At 34.9% G+C, this 13,163-nt stretch overlaps 2 protein-coding genes across 2 annotated transcripts; one reads left to right on the plus strand and one right to left on the minus strand.

The window, feature by feature from the left end:
- The first annotated feature begins 283 nt into the window (after nucleotides 1-283).
- Nucleotides 284-3,240, plus strand: LOC104217569 (uncharacterized). The gene is made up of 5 exons (XM_009767855.2): nucleotides 284-421; nucleotides 497-587; nucleotides 1,011-1,343; nucleotides 2,329-2,669; nucleotides 2,748-3,240. The coding sequence occupies exons 1-5, from the start codon at nucleotides 344-346 to the stop codon at nucleotides 2,964-2,966; spliced, it is 1,062 nt and encodes a 353-aa protein (XP_009766157.1). The 5' UTR covers nucleotides 284-343; the 3' UTR covers nucleotides 2,967-3,240.
- Nucleotides 3,241-3,381: 141 nt separating this feature from the next.
- On the minus strand, nucleotides 3,382-8,830 carry LOC104217561 (octanoyltransferase LIP2p, chloroplastic-like). Its single transcript, XM_009767849.2, has 5 exons — nucleotides 8,201-8,830; nucleotides 5,062-5,197; nucleotides 4,713-4,977; nucleotides 4,196-4,346; nucleotides 3,382-3,807 (listed from the first exon to the last, which is right to left on the minus strand). Exons 2-5 carry the CDS (start codon nucleotides 5,193-5,195, stop codon nucleotides 3,446-3,448), a joined length of 912 nt encoding a protein of 303 aa, XP_009766151.1. The 5' UTR covers nucleotides 5,196-5,197; nucleotides 8,201-8,830; the 3' UTR covers nucleotides 3,382-3,445.
- Nucleotides 8,831-13,163: the final 4,333 nt, after the last annotated feature.

A 13,163-nucleotide genomic window follows, 5' to 3' on the forward strand; every position in this document is an offset into this window, starting at 1 on the left:
AATTCTGGCTCCACCTCTGCTAGTAATTACACCAATTCTAATTATGTAATGGTTTTCCAAACAGATCCTAAAGTAAAATTGGGACATTGAGTTCCCAAATAAGTAGTAATAATAAATTCATATATATTGAAAAAAGGGAGTAGCTTTTAGCTGGTGGACTCGGATGTTCAAATACGTTAATATGGGATAAGGTGTCCGTAATATTGCAAACTGCATGAGGCCATGTGTCATTATAGTAAACATACGGAGAGATTTGTAAATTAATACTTGGAATTTAAAAGAAAAAAAGAAAGGAGCTCAAATGGGGTTTAGGGTTTACTACTATCCTTAAAAAAAACAAAATATGAACCTGCAATCTGCTTGTTCTTTGCTTCAACATGAAGCTTCAATCCCCAAATGTTCTCAATTCCAGTTTCACAATGTAAGTATTTTTTTTTTGTTTTTAGCCCATAGCTATCTGTATATACACTTGTAAAATTTTGTTAATTCTATTTAGGTTTCTGTGTCATCTCTGGTGCGGAAGAACAATGGCAGAAGCTATGTTCGATTGGAGAAAACAAACCCTTTTGCTCAAAACGGTTTGAAATGTAAATTTCCTTCTTTTTTTCAATTTCCTCTGCTGGGTTTTATTTTATTGCTTTAAAGATATATTTTGGGTTGAAATGTAAATTTTCTCGTTTTCTTCGCAATTTCCTCTGTTGAATGCCTATTATTGACTTAAATATAGTATTTTGGGTTGAAATGTAAATTTCCTTGCTTCCTTTCAGTTTCTCTTTTGGGTTTTATTTTGTTCCTATAAAGATAATATTGTGGGTTGAAATGTAAATTTTCTTGTTTCTTTGAAATTTTCCTCTGTTGGAGTGTCTATATTGCTTTAAAGATACTATTGTGCGTAGTTGGAATGCAAAGTTCCTTTCTCTCTTTGTAATTTCCTCTTCTATGTACCTCTATATTGCCTCGAAATATAGTATTTTTTGCTCTGCTTCAATATGGTCTATTTGTTACTACAGTTATTCCATCACTGAAGAAGGGGTTGATAGTGTATGCCTCTAATTCTAGTCCTCCGGAGAAGTTAAATTATGATGGCAGGGAAAGTAGGAGTGTAAGTCTAATCGCCAGTAATGGGTCTGAACCATTTCGGGGTAAATCAGGTTCTGTTTCATTCCACGGACTTACTCACCAACTAATTGAAGAAAGTAAGTTGGTGTCAGCCCCTTTTGAGGAAAAAAGAAGCTCCTTTCTCTGGGTTATTGCTCCTATTGCGTTGATCTCTTCTTTAGTGCTTCCTCGGTTCTTCATTGCTGTTGCCATTGATGACTTAATCAAGAATGTGACCTTTGCAGGTATGCCAAAAGTTTAGTTAATACTTGGTTGTTACTTTATATGTGCTGATTTCTGTAAACATTGACTGGATATGCAAATTCTTGGAATGGTGCTGACTAATCTAGTGATTGGATATAGAAATTTGTGGAAATGATGTTAAAAAATTATCAGCTTTGAATGTTTTGATGTGTATAGTGAGGGCTAATTTAGTCAATTTTTATAACATAATTTAGGAATATCTCCCTTTTGGATTAAACAAACAATTTATTTTAGTTTGTTAATGAACAAAGAAGTGGGACCATGCTATTTTCTTAAGCTTGAATGTTGTGGTTATCTAGCTGATATAAGTTCCTATGGGAGGTACTCCGATCATGAACTGTCTGTCTCTTTTGGGATAAAGCATATAAGTTCCTATGGTTTGTTAGCAATCATCTATTCTATTCATTCATGGAGAGTAGAAGCTACTAGCTCAGACAATTAAAATGGTTAATTAGATACATCCCCACTAGATGTAATTAGCAGTATGCTCTAAGCTGATGGAAAACAAGATTTAAGTGTCTCAGAAGATTCCTCTGCTTTTATGTTTATGATTGTTGTATCAGCTGCATGTAGTAAAAATACCCAACTTTGAATTGTAGGTTGAAGTGTTACTTTGGGCTAGCTGATTACGTTCTGGTAGTTATGATAGTTTTAATAGGCAAGCTCGGTTGATGTGTAGCTTGCTTGTTTAAGCTGTTAAGCAACAACATTATGATATCTTGAATACTGATTTTATGGTCAGTTTTCTTCCACCTAAAAGCATCTTCCTGGTCGAAGAGTCGTATCATGTAATAGGATCTCTTCCTATTTTACCATTACTAGAAGGTAGCATGTTATCAGATTTACAGAACTGAGATTTTCCAAATTGTATGAGCCATGAGATTGTGAACATAGTTAGATGAACACGATTAGCTGCACCTGCTTTTATACATGTCAAAATTTAATGAAATCTACATGTCTTTGCAGAAATTGTGTCTTCATTTTTCTCTGAGGTCATGTTTTATATTGGCCTTGCGACATACCTTCGGGTCACTGACCACGTTCAGAAGCCATATCTACAATTCAGTGCAAAGAGATGGAGCCTTATTACTGGGCTGAAGGGATATATAACATCTGCTTTCTTTGTAATGGGGTTTAAGATTTTTGCCCCCCTCTTTGCTCTTTATGTTACCTGGCCTTCACTTGGCTTGCCAGGCTTGGTTGCAGTGGCTCCTTTTCTGCTTGGCTGTTTAGTACAATATTTATTCGAGAGATTTCTTGACAGACATGGATCATCTTCTTGGCCCGTGGTGCCAATTATTTTTGAGGTATGTATACTGCTACATTTTCTTTTTCTTTCGGGTGTGAAAGTAGAATGGAGAATTGAGGATTTCGAATATTTGCAGGTTTACAGAATATATCAGTTGACAAGATCCGTGCATTTTGTGGAGAAGCTGATGTTTGCCATGAGCGGAGCTCCTGTCACCCCGGAGTTGTTTGACAGAAATGGTGCATTGATTGCTTTGATAGTGACTTTCCAAGTCTTGGGAATAACTTGCTTATGGTCGTTGCTTACATTTCTTCAAAGGCTCTTTCCTTCCAGACCTGTTTCTGAAAACTACTAATCTTTGTAGATGAAGTTGTTCATCCTTTTCTTTTTTGTTTTATAGAAACTTTGGGTTGCATTAGCTTCAAATTATCTGATGCAGTATTTCGGTCCTGATACCGCTTCTTTTTTTAGCTACTTAACCAGAGAGGAAGGAAACCATAACGTAGCTCCCGACCACATAGAAAGGGAGCCACAGAACAAATGTCCAAATGTACAACGAAAGAATCTTTACACCTTGTTAATTAGTTTTTTACTTATCCAAAAAGGAAGAAGATAAGTTTGTTTCAGGAATAATTGAGTTTGATGGTAATACACTCTTAACCAGTGCCATACATGTTCGACACAGCAAAAGCATACTACTCCGTATCCATATTAAAGTATCAATTGCAGAATTGCAATGCTCATAATTTAGATCAATCAGACCAAATCACTTGAAAAGAAAAAATTGCATCAAATCTGATAATTCTTTGTAAAATTTCATGACTAATTCACCCTTCAAGAATAAGTCATATCCTTAATCAAGCCAGGAGAAGGGCTTTCTCTAAAAGAAGTTAAAACAGGTATAGGTTTACCATGGATATCAACTTGGAAAACTTCAGAAAACTCCTTAACTAAAGATCTATGAGCAATATCAATAAGTTGGAAATCATCAGTGTCTTGATGGTTTTCTGTACCACAGCCATTAGAGACTGAGAACTCCTTCAGTAATCCCTTTATGCTTCCAACTTGACGATCACGGATCCCACATGGAACTATCTGCTGAAAGGGAGCCAGATCTGCGGTGACATTCAGCGCTAGGCCATGATACGTGACCCATTGAGATACTCTAATACCAATTGCAGCTAATTTGCGACCCTCTGAAAGAAGCCAGTGTTAGACCAGTATTTCATGCCTCCCTTCAGAATTAAGAGACGTAATAATAACAATACAGAAAACTTGAGGGATAAAAAAATGAAGAAAAGGTTCGTATGCGAGGTGTGTGGAAGGGGAGAAACAACAATGTAATTGAGATGAAATTGCCAGTTCCCATGACTAGGCAACTCCTACGAGAAATTGTTCTAAATCACCAATGTCATTCATATGCCCCAGAGCACATGAGGGACCTTCAATACAAACCATTTTAACTAACTATTTTCACCTAAACCTTTATAACCACAGTATCTTAAAATCTTGTTTAGAAATATCTGATAATACTGTTGCAGACTGATATAGGCCATCCAAATAATATGGAGATTCAGAACTTACCGACCCAAACACCAGTTAAACCGTCAATTCTGGAAGCCTCCATAGAAAATGATGAAGAAAGAACTCGTATAATCACCTCCTCAAGGCTCCTGAGGTACCAATGAAGGTCCATCTTATGATATCGGAGATTGATGATTGGGTACATAACTAGCTACAATTTCAGATAAAAGCATCACATGTCAGAAGTGTAAGAGCTCAAACGAACACATGATTCAAAGTCTTTAAGCACATATGCAAATCCTAAGTAATACATTTCAAAAAGGGGAAACCTAACACCATCTACACATCCCTGCCCCAGCAGTTAAGCAGTGGAGAGTATAACAGCAGTCTTGTCAAAGCCCCATTTCAGCTTACCAACATCTGATTAGAGAACTTAGAATAGAAACTTTGCAAGCCCTTGAATCAATACCATCAAGCATTAAAAACAACCTATTCAGTCAGCTGCAGAGCACACTACGAAAAATGAGGATCATACTGCATCAATACAATTGGGGAAGTAGGCGCAAGTGAAATGTACCTGACCAGGGCCATGGTAAGTCACTTCACCACCACGTTCTGTTCGATACAATTCAAAAGGAGCATTCTTTATGTCAAAATGTAGATTCTCCTCAGAACTACCAGTACCCAATGTATAAACCGGCTGATGCTGCAATACAATGAGTGTGTCCGCAAGATCCTCATTCCTTTCAATTTGTGCTTTCCTCTTGTCCACAATAGCCTTTTGCCAAGACCATGCATTGGCATATGGAACTAGCTCTTTGTACATATCATAACAATCACAGCTAGCGTCAAGAACAGAGTTAACCTAGTGAAAAGCCTTAGAATTGCACAGAAACTGATCGCCAAATTGTCAAAGAAAATCTTACCATCTTTTGGCTTGACATCTTGTTAAAGTCAGCCTCCTAAAGATGGGTGTACTAGAGTGTTGCTTGCTCTCTGATGGGTTGCACAGTGGCCATGTTGGGGCTGAGCAAAACACTGAACTTGCCAAAACAATCATTTCTGCAAGATATGATTAGAAACAGATGAGCAACGAGTATGTAGAGAACCCCATTTATCTCAAATTGTAAATAACCTTCCCTTTTAACCAAAACACAAATTCAATAAATCAGGGACGAATCCAGAGATTATCTCAAATTGTCCCAAGGCAATGATAGAGGAGCAGATGAGTGCCGTCAAATATAAGAATGCTTCTTTTACTCGAAAGGGTCAAGTGCTCAAATAAGATAAAATATACATTAATTAAATAGATATTAAGAGGCAAGAAGCTCAGCATAACAACACCCTTGAACTTCAAAGTAATAAATCTTCTAATAAAAATCTGCATCAAATATTGAAAAATTTGAAATAAAAGCCTGCAAAACTTTTCTAAAATTTCATATCAGCACATTGAGATACAAGAATCAATTTTTCAAGTTTCGTATTTCAATTCCGTGACGATTGAAAACACGTCTTCTCCTTAGGAAGTGTGACAGAGGGCTATGCAAGGATTGCAAGGTTATCCCGGGTGAGACCCTCGCGACGCAGCATAGGCTCTTGGTGATGGACGTCGGTATCATGATGAAGAGGAAGAAGAGGACTGCACGAGGACGACAGAGAATCAGGTGGGGCACCTTGACTAAGGATAAAGCTCAGGAGTTGGAAGGGAGGTTATCGGCTGTGAGAGAGAGGAAGAACGTCGACAAAGGATTGTATAAGGGAAGCAGCGAGAGAGGTGTTGGGAGTCTCGACGGGTTACTCTGGCGGGCACAAAAGCGACTGGTGGCGGAATGAACTGGTACAAGGTAAAGTAGAAGCGAAGAAGGGGGCATACCTGAAGTTAATAAGGAGCACAAGCGAGGAAGAGAGGAGAGCGAACAGAGAGAGATATAAGGTAGTTAGGAAGAAGGCGAAGCTGGCGGTCACAGAGGCTAAGACTGCCGCTTTTGATAGTCCGTACCAGGAACTAGGGGCCAAGGCGGGGAGAAGAAATTATTCCGGCTGGCCAAGGCGACAGAGAGGAAGGCTCGGGATTTGGACCAAGTGAGGTGCATCAAAGACGAGGATGGTAGAGTATTGATGGGAGAGGCAGATTCAGTGTTGTTAAAAGTGACTGCTTCCTCGCTTAAAGCGAGAAGCGATGCGAAGCGAGACATCTGGCGCTTCTCTGATCTGAAGCGTATCAGGTACACAAAAAGGATCACTTCCCCTGAAGCGAACAAAGCAACAGAAGCGAGCTCTTCTCTTTATAACTGGGTTGCCAACGTTAATTAATTAAAAAGGCTCTCTTTTTTTAACTTCAAGATCATCAAGGCTGAGTGTGGTTGTCACACCTCTTTTTTCCTGAGGGGATAGGGAGTTTTTCCAATTAAAGTGACTATTCGAAATGGAATTATTTATTTATTTCAGAGTCGTCACTTGGAATAATTTATGGTGTCCCAAGTCACCGGTTTATTTTAAATCCCAAATCGAGGAAATTGACTCTATTTATGGTCTACGAACACAGAAGACCGGGTAAGGAATTCTGTTAACCCGGGAGAAGGTGTGAGGCACTCCAGGATTCCGTGGTTTTAGCACGATCGCTTTAATCATACATGGCTTAATTAAATTGTTTAATTACTCATTTTTAGAACATATGTACATTTACCTTTTTACCGCCTTTAATTATGGCGTTTATGGATTTAATCTTGAAACGGATTACATGTGTGTAAACCCGTTTTATTTGGGGCGCGAAAACCATGTCACACATACGTGTACACGATTTATCACGCTTTATAAATTAAAGATTGTTTGGCCGAAGTTGCGCGGACGCATACCTCGATTTAATTTTTGAAAAATCATAATCATGTCATGCGAACGTGTACATAATTATGATGATAGATTAAATTGTGTCTAAAGCGAACTACAAACATCCATAATTTGTTCAACTCCTAAGTTTGAGATTATTGTAAGGCCTTGTGTTATGGAGATTAATTGTGGTGAAATGGATTAGCTATTGATTCATTAACAAGTTCAAAACCCTGCGACCTGTTAGCAATTGTGCATTCAACACCACTAAAATTTAAATCAACTTTGAAACTAACTGGACAAGTTCGAAGAAACTGACCTTCAAGCTTGCCATCCATATTTTAAGAATTACCCAACAGATACTTACACATCCATCTTATGAGAACAGATGAAAATGAATGCAGAACAAACAAAATAGTTTAACATAGCTATAGCACATATTTCAGTTTCAGAGCCCATTTCAAATGAACACATTCAGATTCTTCAAGACAACAACAACAACCCAGTGTAATCCCACAAGTGGGGTCTGGGGAGGGTAATATGTACGCAGACCTTACCTCTACCCCGAGGGGCAGAGAGGCTGTTTCCAGGAGACCCTCGGCTCAAAGAGGCAACAAGAGACACTATATTAGTACTATCAATAGACTCATAATAAAACAACATAAAATACCATAAAATCCATAACATAACATAAATACCATAAAAACAAAGTAACAGCAATATAAGAGATATAGGAAATACGAGAATATGTAAGGTATTAATACACAGAAGATAAAGTCCATCATCAGTAGTTGATCAATAGCATCCTAAGACTAATTCCTAACTGGCTAGTCTCACTCTAGTGGTAAAAAAGACATCACAATTTCCCCTAACCTACAACCTTAAGCGATAAATCTATGGTATTACAAATGAAACTCTAACAATGATTAATTATCAACAGTAAATGTCAAATTATCCCTTAACATCTAACAACTCGAATATCTAATTTCAACCTGCTGAGAATTTCAAATCTTAACAAAGAAGGAATTCTAAGAACCAGTTTAGCAACTATACATGCTAGATCTAAACATTTGAATATGATTAGAGGATAAACAATTCCGTAGTCTAACAGAGGAGACAATTCAAAACAAGATCATCAATTACACACGATAGATCTATGCAGTTGAGCCGAGTTAAAAGATGAACAAATTTACTTTTCATATGGCATTCAAACGGAGTAACAGGGGTGTGTGCACATACCCGATTAAGCTGAGATAACAAAATTGAGAGCCTAATCCAGCCGGAAACAGCTAGTTCCTCTAGAATTAAGTTCGATGAAGAGAAAACCAAACAGGGGCGAAATTAACGAGTCAAGAATCAGCAGCAGCTCAGCTCAGCGAAATCCCAGCACTTTTACACAAACAGATATCCAGAAACTCCGAGAAATAAATTCGAAAACCAGTAGTAACCAACTTGAGCAATTTCGGACTCCTTTTTTCTTTCCCTTTTTATTGTTTTGTTCTTCAAATCAGAGATTTAGACTTTTCAAATTCCCAGCCCATTTATGTAAGCTCTTGAGTACGTGTGTATCAGGCGAGAGTGAGATATGGGTGCGAGGGTCAGAGATGGCGGCTGGCGGAGATGTGAAAAGATGAGGCGCCGCTACTCTCGTGTTTCCGGTGAGTTCGCCGATGACGGAAGCGACGCAGAAAACGAGAGAGAGGACTGTTGAGGCAACTGAAGGTGTTGAGAGGAGGGAGTTCTGTTGCTGAAGACGGAGGGGTGGCTGTTTTTCGTTGAAGAAGAGAGGAGCTATGGAGCGCCGCTGTTGGTTTTTTTCAAGGAGGAGGGTTGTGATTTTGGTAGGAAGGAATTAAAGGTAAAAATTGCACACACCCATTTTAACTTACGACGTTAATATACGTATATTAAAGCGTTACGCGTGTACCTATATTAATATATTAATGAGTACATAATTTTTTAAAAATTACGTAAATATTATTCGACTATATATTTAATTAATTTTAAATTATATAATAAAAGTTAAAGAAATATTCTTGGAACTGCTGAATGGTGTTTTCATTTAGTTAACTCAATAAATGAAGAAATCTTGGCCGACAAAAGTTTCTAGATAATTTATTGTGATTTATGAGTATGTGTGAGGTCTCATGAAAATTATTGTTATTTTAATGACTTAATACTAAAAACAAAACACAAAAGAGAATAAAAGGTTAGTCTTATAACTCCAAAAATTAATATTGACAATGTAAAGTCTAAAAAATGAATGTGATTGAATTAATATCTTATAATAAATAATTTAATAAAAAAATAGAGCTAGGCATTGTCATTTGTTGGACTAAATGCAACGAAAAAAATGACAAGTTGTTTAAAATATATTTTTTCCTACTATTTCATTCTTAAATTTCTTACAAATATATATACCATTTATTAGTATAATTTCGATATATAAATTTATCTTATTTATGTTTCACTTATCTGATTGCGTTTGAGCTTTAACATGTATACGTTCGACAAAAATATTAAAGTACATTATAGTTATTATTACTATAATTATATTATTTTCAAATATAGTCTTGTCATTTTTAAACTTAGTTATAGATAGTTCCTAATATGTTTATAGGTTTGGTTTGCGATGTACATGAGACTTCAATATGTATAAACTTGATATTATAAAGTTATAAAAGCAATTACGATTGAGTTAATAACTACTATAAATAGTTTAATATAAAAAAATATAGTGAGATTAGCATTTGTAGGACTGGATGCCAAAAAAGGAAAACATTAAAAATGACGACTTATTTATAATATACTTTATTTTTTACTATTTTATCCTTAAATTTCTTATAAAGAAAAGGTACAATTTATTACCATTAATTTAGATATATAAATTTTGGTTTCTTATTTATATTTCAATTATCTAACCGAGTTTGTGCTTTAACATGTATAACTTCAACGAAAAATTTAAAATACATTATAGTTTATTATTACTATAATATAATTGTAATTATTTTAATAATTGCATTGTTGTCTTTGGTAAACTTATTTATAGATATATATTTTTTTACTCATCATGTTAGGTTTATAAGTTTGATTTACCATGTATAGGAAACTTCAACAATTATGGACCTAAAATTAAATCTATTACTTATTGGTAAATTTTAATGCACATGCACCCTTTCATTACTTTAAGTTATTTGTTGTAAAGAGAATAGTGAATAACCTTTAAAATATTCACACTAAAAGAGTAATAATTTATATTTATTCTCTTTCAATTAATTTTCTTTTATTTTTTACTAAAATAGTAAAATTCTAAAGAATTAACCGGCAATAATTCTAAAACAAAGACAACACTCCTAAACCTTGAATGAGTTCTAGTACACGCTAGTTTCTTACATTGATTATGCTGGTATGTCTTTTATAAATATGGTATATTATATAGTTTAAATAAGGAAAAAGATATTATTGAAATTTAGGTAATTTTAAAGTCATAAATATTAGGAAAATAGTTAAATGACTATTTTGTCTAGTGTATACTTTATTTTCAAAGGGTAAAAAAGGCGAACGATATTTCGCTAAGGGCCTTCGTGCTTTTAATATAGTATAGATAACTATATTTTTAAAATTACTTAACATATACGTTACTTGTGCGCTCCTTTCTTCCTTCTTTCTTTTCTACTCTTTATTTTACTCTTTATTTTTTTAATTTGTAGTATATTTTACTACTGATTTGCTCATAATTACTGTCATTTTTGTTGAAACAACATTTTAGAACTTTTCTTCATCTATTTATAATTCATTGTCCGTATTTATTATATTTGCAATGAATTCAGATTGATCCAGGAATGGGATATCAAACAGCAAGCTGATTGCGGCTTTATTGATGCAATTCTTACACTAAGCTCTGAAAGTTGAACTATTATGCTAAAGTTCAGCAAATAGAGAACAAAACTTCAGCCAGTACGACTATAGGACAAAAAAACTTCAGCTTATTTAGTGCTGAAGTTTTTGAAAAAGCTTTATGACAAAACTAACGAATGCAGGACAAAAAACTTCAGCTTATTTAATGCTGAAGTTTTTACAAATTAACTAAATAACTTCAGCATCTTCTGCTGAAGTTTTTGAAAAAGCTTTATGAAAAAATTAATGAATCCAGGACAAAACTTCAGCTTATTTAGTGCTGAAGTTTTTAAATAAACTAAATAACTTCAGCATCTTTTGTTGAAGTTTTTGAAAAAGTTTTACGACAAAACTATTGAATCCAGGACAAAACTTCAGCTAAAACATGCTGAAGTTCAGCAAATAGAGAACAAAACTTCAGCTAGTAGAATGCTTAAGTTCAACAATTACAAACAACTTCAGGCCCGTCTACTAGAATGCTGAAGTTTGCGTAATCGCATTTGCTACTTCAGACCCGTATGCCTGAAGTTTACGCGAAAAGTGGGTACGCTTGCAATTTTTTTTGCAAAGGGGGTATACGTTAAAATGTGACCCAAAAAGTGGGTATAAATGCAAATCACCTGAATTAAAGGGGGAATTGGGTGTTTTAGGAATATAGAGAGTTAGGCCGATCAGGTATGGGCTTGATTTAAAGCAATTGGGCCATTTTAATGTGACCCAGTCCAATTTTTGACTTAGAAAAATGGCCATCTTCCTTTCTTAAATCTTTTTTCTTTTTTGGACTTTAAATCATAATCAATTAAAACTTAAAATGAGTCCGAAATTAATCTAATTTGTAAAAATTAAAATTATTTATCTATTTCTATCATTAAAACAACTAATTAACTTAAAATTAAAGAAAGCTAAATATGTAAAAATGACCACTTTTGTGATTTTTGCTTAATAATGCAATTAAATCAATGTAATTAATTCCTAAAAGCTAAATATTAATTTTAAAAACTAAAAGCTAAATATGTAGAAATGACCATTTTTGTGATTTTTGCTTAATAATGCAATTAAATCAATGTAATTAATTCCTAAATGCAAATAAACCTAAAATATTATGCAATGAATATTTCAGACATTTTGGGTATTTTCTTATAATTTTAAGATATTAAACATGCAACTAAAGTGCAAACAACAATTAGCAAGAAATTCCTAAAAATTCTATAAAAATTAAAATAATTAAAAACAAATCTATTTTTTGTGAATTTGTAGGAGTATTTTCTGTAGGGTAAAAATTAGGTGCTCACAGTTACCTCAATGTCTTCTGTATTGAGCCTGCCGCACATGGATTGCTTAGTATGGTTTACATCTCCTGTGTGGTTTGCAGGCTTACCTAGTGCGCACAAAGTGCTCGCCACAGAGTGCTCACCCGAAAGGCAGAGACTGTGACAGAGATTGTGACGTGCACATTTGACATGTAGATATAGAGATACAACATTCCTCATATCAGTCATACTTCACATATTTTATCCATGTTGAGCTTAAACTGTTAAACTTGAAAGCATGTCTACATTTCTGTATTGTGTACAATTGATTATGAGTTTTCTATGAGGTATTACTGTCATTTTTCTTATCATGTTTGTACTGTTTTAATATGCATTGGCTTGTACCTTTCTGAGCTCGTCACTGCTCGGTTGTACTCATACTATACTCTGCACTTCGTGTGCAAATTTAGGTACTTCTGGACATGGCGGTTGCTAGGTTTGGAGTTTCTATTGCTTGGATACTTTTGAGGTAGTTGCCTTGGCGTCCGCAGACCTCGACTCTCCTTCTTTTTAGTTTATTTGTACTGTTCTATCTTTCTAGACAATGTCTTAGCAGTCAGATTGTGTTGTCATTTAGATGCTTATGTACTTAGTGACACTCGAATTTTGGGGGATTTTGTATTGAGTTGTGGTATTTTCTTAATCAGTTATTTATGAGATTTTTACTATTAAGCTTGTTTCATTATGTTTTCAATTTAAAGATGTGTAGTTATTTGTGGATGTCGGCTTGCCTAGTACTATTATAGGTGCCATCACGACATTTGAGATTTTTGGGTTATGACACCACCACAGCTCCTCTCTTCTCGAGGCAAAGAAACAAATTACATTTGACAGCCAAAAAGTGTATATATATATATATATGGTAACGGCTAAAAGTATACATTTCTCTATAAACGTTATGGTTCATCCGAATCCATTAGTTTTACCTCTGATCTTATATAATTCACTTAACAAGTACAATCATATGGGGAGAACGGATTTTTACCAATGAGACC

Source organism: Nicotiana sylvestris, chromosome 4, assembly GCF_000393655.2.
Source record: "Nicotiana sylvestris chromosome 4, ASM39365v2, whole genome shotgun sequence".
NCBI lineage: Eukaryota > Viridiplantae > Streptophyta > Magnoliopsida > Solanales > Solanaceae > Nicotiana > Nicotiana sylvestris.